Source organism: Populus trichocarpa, chromosome 1 (genome assembly GCF_000002775.5).
Source record: "Populus trichocarpa isolate Nisqually-1 chromosome 1, P.trichocarpa_v4.1, whole genome shotgun sequence".
NCBI classification, from domain to species: domain Eukaryota; kingdom Viridiplantae; phylum Streptophyta; class Magnoliopsida; order Malpighiales; family Salicaceae; genus Populus; species Populus trichocarpa.
Window position 1 is genome coordinate 39796178 of NC_037285.2, and position 7430 is coordinate 39803607.

Here is a 7430-nt window from a genome sequence, read left to right on the forward strand (position 1 = left end):
ATAATGATGCATTTGGTACTCTAGACATGATAGGAAAAAAGATGAGATTGGACTAAATTAGACAATATTATGTACGTTTTCCCCCCTTTACAGGCTGAGGTTAACTGTTTGGTTATCAACATTAGTGGAGATGTGAATTAGGTAATGCAACAAATGAATAACATGGTAATGGAAACAAATTATAAATTAATCCCTTTAATTTTTTAAAATAAATTAAATAGTTATTTTAATTTTAAAAAATAATTAATTAGTTCCTTGAACGATATTATTCATATTTAATTTAATATTATTGTATTTATAAACTATCTTCTTTTCTCATCAATCTTACCATATTATTTAATTATTTAAATAAAGCAAAAGGAGATAAAATGGGCAATTCTTATGAGTTTCACGATTAACATGCAAATAGAAAATAGGAAACAAAATCAGTAATAGAATAAATTACCTGGTTATTACCCTGTAAATACTTTTTCCAGTGTAAGTCTCCTGCTGCATGTACCTTAAAACCTAGTTGACTTGTGTTTATTGCTCAAAAGTCAAAATCATAAAATGAGTCTTTCAGATAACCCCATGCTAGTTACCAAAAATACAGTATGTACCGGTTGAACGAGTTTTGAGCGTGTTTGGAAGTGTGGTTGTGGTTGCTTTTCAAAGTGCTTTTCACTCAGAAAAGCATGCAAATAATATTTTTTTATTTTTTAAAAATTATTTTTGAGATCAGCACATCAAAATGATTTGAAAACATCAAAAACATATTAATTCAAAGAAAAAAAAATTCAAATTTTTTCGGAAGCGTTTTTGAAAAGCACTCCCAAACAGCCTCTAAAAGTCCTAACCTGCAAACCTAATTTTGCCAAGAAAAATTTTAAATTATACCATTGCCTAACATTAGTTTAGATTTTTGGCTTAAAATAATTATGAGGATAAAATTCATGATTTACCCTTTTATATGAACTAAAAACTTAGGGGTATGTTAGAGAATAATATAAATTATATTTTGGGACCTCACCTAACAGCTTAAGCTTTTGGGTTGAGATGATTTTTTGACATGGTATTAGAGCCTTAATGACCAAGCGGTCACGAGTTCGAATCTCACAATCCCCATTTATTTGTTAAAAATTAAGCACAAGGTAATGTGAATATGTACAAGTTTCAAGCTCAAAGGGCTTTCACTTGAGGGGGTGTGTTAGAGAATAATATAAATCATATCTTGGAACCTCACCTAACATCTTAAGCTTTTGGGTTGAGATGGTTCTTTGACAGTTGGAGATAAATTTGATCTTTATCCTAAAGACAGTGACAGCTAAGATAAAATTAGTCAAAACATGATGACTATTCTTGATATCTTGCAGCAACAACTCTGTTACGATTGTGATAGTATTTTTGAGTTTTGAATAGCTAAAGTATAGGAAGCAGTTATAAAAGTTTGTGTTTAAATATACAGTCAATATACATACTACAATCAATGAAAAATAGAGGAACACTTTTCACTCATCTCTATCTCTCTCTGTATTTCATTCATCTCTATCTCTCTCTGTATTAGTTAAAGTTTCAATTCTTTTATGGTATCAGAGCTTTTTTAAAGACTTATGTCTGAATCAATTCTTCAAAATGTCTGTCTTCCCAAACTCTTCAGCTTCCCCTAATATTGAAACTAATCTTCCCATCTTCAATCCATCTTCTCTCATCCACCTTACCAAACTCACACGGTTGAATTACCCTACATGGAAAGCAACCATGTTACCCTACCTTAAATGCCAAAAAGTGTATGGTTATGTTGATGGCACTATTCAGCAACCTTTAAAGACCATCACTATCTCTGATGGCTCTACCACCCCTAATCCAGCTTATGATATTTGGGAAACTCAAGATAATCTTATTCTTAGTTGCATCAACTCTTCTCTCTCTGATGAAGTACTTGCCCAAGTTGCTCATTATAGCACCTCCGCTGCTGTTTGGCTGTCTCTCAGCTTTGCTTTTGCATCACAGTCCCGTGCTAAAGCAGTCCATGTTTGCTCTCAACTTTCCACTATGCGAAAAGGTAATTAATCAGCAACTAAATACTTCATGATCATCAAATGTCTCACAGATGAATTAGCAATTGCTGGTCAACCATTAAACTGTGAAGGCATTATCACTTATTTGCTTGCTGGTCTTGGTCCTGAATATGATACTCTTGTTTCAATGATATCTCACCGAGATAATTCTCTCACCTTAGACGAGTTTTTCTCTATGCTCCTAATGTGTGAAGCTCGCATTCAGCACCACAATCAAACCTTATCATTGCCCATGGCTTCAGCCAATATTGCAACTCGCCAGCAATATTATTCAGGAGGCAAGGGCCGAAACAAATTCTTTGCTCCTTAAGGCAAGGGGCGTCCTCAATAAAGGAACTGAAACTTTAACTAATACAGAGAGAGATACTCTACCAAAAATACAGTATCTACTGGTTGAACTAGTTTTAAAAGTCCTAACTTGCAAACCTAATTTTGCCCAAGAAAAAATTTAAATTATACCATTGCCTAACATTAGTTTAGATTTTTGGCTTAAAATAATTATGAGGATAAAATTGCATACATGATTTACCCTTTTGTATGATCTAAAAACTTAGAGATTAATGTGAAAATTGAGCCAAATTATTATCAAAAATAAAATAAAAATTAAGTTCGCCCGCATATCGCTTCTTGTTCCATACAAGAACCAGTTGGGCCATACTTATTCCTGCTCACTATCATTGAAGCGCCGCCCTAATGTTGAACCAAGAAAAGAGAGCAAAAGGCTTGTGAAATAAGGTGAGGAGAGGCTGGTGGAGCAATTAAAAGAGCCTCATAAAATAGCAACACCCACAGCAAAGAATAAGAGGTAATTTTACTGTAATTTTAAGGGGTATAACTTAATTGGTCAGATCCTAAATTTGCTTTATAGAGATCACTAGTTCGAGTCACACAAATCTTAGGGCTACTGGAAGCTTACATGGTCGTTAACTTTAGGACCCGTGAGATTAATAAAGATGCGTGCAAACTGACCCGGACACCCACAATAATAAATAAATAAAAAAGATCATTTTATGGCCACCAAGAGTGAAGTGATTAAAGGGCGAGAGGGGAGCATTTTATTTTGAAAGAGAGGCTCAGGAACATCGAATTTCCTTTTCTTTCTGCTTCGGACAGATCAGTCCTCGTTTCCTTTCCCTTATTCCTGTCTCAAACTCAAAAGACAATTTTCGAGCCATCTAAATCAAATCATAAATTTCAGAATAACTTGTTCTAACCATAACTCCTAACTATAACTTCTAACCATAATCTCTAACGTAACATTCCAATTTATTTTGTCTGTTCAATTTTGTTCTCTCATTTACCGAATTTATGGCCTGATGATTTTATTAATCCATCAACTTTTATTTTCTCACATATTATCTATTTTTAGTGCCATTTATCTACCTATTTAATTATTATTATTCCCTTATTCATCTTTCCTGTTGTATTCTAAATGTAATGTGTGTGTGTGTGTGTATTATTAATTAGTAATCTTAACATTCACGCAATAATTTTACGGTAAAAATCATATGACAATAGAATTTTAGGAGGTTTGCAAGATGATTTCCTAAATTAACTCCTGAGGTGAAAAAAATAACTTTTGGATCCCACCAAACATGCCGGGGAATCTTAATAAAATCTTGGCATTAGAAGATAATTAGAAATGTTTTTTATAAATAATGTTAATTAACAACTTTAACATTTTTTTAATGTCTTTGCTATAAAATTAAAATTATCTGACTAGTTTGCAAGATGATTTTCTAAAATAATTCATGCGGTGAAAAAATAATTTTAGGATCCCTCAATGTGCTGAAGTATCTTAATAAAAATTCTACATCACAAGATAATAATAATAATAATAAAAAAAAACAATATTGTTACCTGACAACCTTAATTTTTATGAATAATTTTGTGGTAAAAATTATCCGAGGATGGAATTTTAGGTAGTTTGCAGATGATTTTCTAAAATAATTTTTGGATCCCACCAAATATGCAGAGGGATCTTAATAAAAAACTTGGATATATATTAGAGAACAATAAAAATATATAATTACAACTATGATGGTAATAATAACTAAAATGAGCTTAATTTTTGGATTCTACCAAATATGTTGGGAATTTAAAAAATCCCTAAAAAAGTGAATAAAAACAAGTGCAATTATGTAGGATAAAAAAAAAAAAAGAACGAAGGGTACTCCTCCAAATCCCACCAAGAATGCTGGGGAATTGTGAGGGATATCCGACTATGGTACAAAAATATCTAATACAAAAATTCCTAGTTTTTAGAAAGCAGATGATACAAATCAATAAAACTAATTTCCTATTACAAGTAATTGTTCATAGGAATCAAGGTTGTTAATAACATAATTTTAACCCAGCACAGAACAGGGATAATAAACTTGGATTGTAAAAACAAATCATAAAATCATAAAATCATAAGGAATTTTAAAATAAATTAAAAAAAAATCATATTTCAAATAAAAATTCATACATAGTTCAAGCATATTAAAATACATGGTTCAAATAAAAATTCATACATAATTTAAATAACTTTTCATTAACTAATAATTAACAAACTTAAAACAAACAATCTGCCGGTATGTCATGTAAACTAAAACCAGCTTCATTTCCTGCTAGTTCAAGACAATATAAAAAGCTCAACACAAATTTAAAAAAATAAAACATGGCACACCCACTACTTGAAAATGCTATATGGGCTTATTGTCTGATATGATATCTGCTGCCCTGTTCACTTCATTGAGACCTCTTTGACTTTCTCTTCTTGATGTAGAAGAAAACAAATAAGGACACAACAGAGAAGACACTAAAGCAAATTGAGCAAATATCCATTGCCATGTGGCGGCCGGTGATTGATTCCACTTGAAACATGTTTGTGGTCTTGTGTGCATCTGTTGTTTGCCCGTAAGCCACCTCGTTCTCATCGGTGTTATAGGCATAAGCACGTATGAGTGACTCTGCATTTACTCAGCCAATGGGCGTTGGACAAGTGGAGCATGGAGGGAAACATTTACTTCAGTTTATGTGTTTTTGGTGAAATCGTTCAATCGGTCATGAACTCGTGATTTTTTATGATTTTATCTGATTTTAACGATTTCAACCCGATTTCACCCATTTTCGATTTTTTCAAACGATTCAGCACGTAAAGCATGTTTTAACTCGTAAAATTGTATAATTTTACGAGTCAAAACATGATTTTAACAACCTTGATTGGAATAATATCTCAGGGTGATCATACATTTTCCAGACACAAGTGAACTCGAATTCTAATTCTTGATCACTCAGACCAAAATTCATTGATAATAATGGTTTCTATTTTTTTTTCATTTTTCTCTCTATTCTATAATATTGGTTTCTTCTGCCCCGCGCATTCAAGCATGTTATCACAAAATTGAATTGAACTAGACAATATTATGTATTTTTTCCCGAGATGTGAATTAAGTATTGCATGGTAATGGAAAATAAATTATAAATTAATTCTTTTCATTTTGTAAAATAAATTAACTAGTCGTTTTAGTTTTAAAAAATAATTAATTAGTTCCTAGACTGATATCATTTATATTTAATTTAATATTATTTTATTTATAAACCGTCTTCTTTTCTCATCAATCTTGCCATACTATTTAATTATCTTTTTAAATAAAAGATTAAAAAAATATAAAATGGATAAAAGGAATAAACTAAAATTTGAAACTAGAAACACTATTTAATTCATTTTGCAAAACTATGCAGAGAGATTTTTTGTAAATTGGTGATGCGAAAAAAGAGAGCGGGCCTCTTTAGGGCTCGGTACGGATTATTTACCGACACATTTATGATTTATGGGGCCCTATGATGGGTCTCACTCCATAAATGATCACAAGCAGTTGGAGTTTCAAACCTTAAAGTCCGGCAAGAAAAAAGTCCTCGACAGATTTCTTTCATTCATTTGTAGCCACAAACATGCAGCCATAAATTCGAGGATGATAAGAGTTCAAAAATATAGGCCGCACAAAATGCAGAATTTGTTTTTCTCCTCCTTTGATTTACAGTTCGTAACTCTCCTTTCTGTATTTGATAGCTCCAGTTTTCATGCTAATTACCAGTGAAAATGAACATTCTTTCCTTTCTAGCTAGAGCTCTAATGAATGTGTCTTAATTTGCAAGGCAAGGAGACTGGAGAGAGAGAGAGAGGAGCCATAAAGATTAACAAGACCTTAATGAGGTATTATAGTAGTGATGAATCTGCAATATCATAACATTAAACACAAATACTGACAAAATTAGTAGAATTAAGTAAATATACATGTGTTTAGTGCATGAACTTAAATATCAGCCCATAATCGGTATAACTCATCCATAGATGGCATCTCCTTGAGCAATCCTTCAAACTCCTTGAACGATAAATCTCTCATCAAAACTTGATCACCACCAGCATGTGGAACCTTATCACTAACATCCAACCGAACCCTTTTTGCCCTGATCTCGTCCATTGATGTCAATTTCCTTGACAGTCCTCTCTTTAGATGCTTATGATCACTATTTCCTGGAGGTGCAGAGTCTTTGCCGGTGAACTCTTGCACCACTGACTTGAAGCTCCTAACATCCGTCTCCACGTACTGCGTGTTGATTATCACCACCCTCACTGGCTCTCTAATAAGACCTGCCATGATAATTCAGTGAATATATCTTGTTGTTTCAAAAGGGTTTTGGCTTTTGCTTGATCTATGTATGTATAGCTAGGCAAGTAAGACGTTATCTTCTAACAGTATCTTTGTTTGCTTTCTTGACTAAGTTACGAGAGATCACAGGCATTTATATAGTGAATTTGAAATGATCGAGGCACAAGGAAACTACTAGCCAGTACGAAGTTGCTGCGGGTAAAAAGAAGGAAAGGTCTATCAATGAGACAACTTGGCTGACCCATATAATTAATTAATGGGTCTTACGGTCAGCAGTCGAGGAAGACTTCAAATGTCAAAGCACACAATTTAGGAATTCAGTCATATCTCATGCACAACGTGACAGGAAGATTCAATTTAAACAAATTTAAATCACAAATGATATTTTTATTATTATTAATATAGTGTCCGAGCTAACTTGTGCGAATCTCAATTAATTTTATATATTTTGAAGTTAATGACCACGTAAGCCTTTAGTAACTCTAAGAGAACTCGAACTCGTAATCATTAAAGAGCAAACTTACAGCTTGACTAGTTAAGTTACCTTACATGGTTAAACCATATTATCATAAATTAAATCAAAAATGATATTAATTTGCTTAATTCTTGCTTGGGAGGGAAGAGACTCAATAAAGAACGTTAGATATTGTCAATTAAGCAAAAAAAATATGAACAAGAAGTTGAATATATAAGCCAAAAGTTGAAGGTTTTGAAT

General features: G+C 32.5%; 1 protein-coding gene across 1 annotated transcript; it reads right to left on the reverse strand.

Annotated features, from left to right (window-relative positions):
- Window positions 1–6233: 6233 nt before the first annotated feature.
- LOC7459115 (VQ motif-containing protein 1) lies at window positions 6234–6882 on the reverse strand. The gene has a single exon (XM_002300393.4). The coding sequence runs from the start codon at window positions 6701–6703 to the stop codon at window positions 6359–6361; it is 345 nt and encodes a 114-aa protein (XP_002300429.1). The 5' UTR covers window positions 6704–6882; the 3' UTR covers window positions 6234–6358.
- Between the last annotated feature and the right edge of the window lie 548 nt (window positions 6883–7430).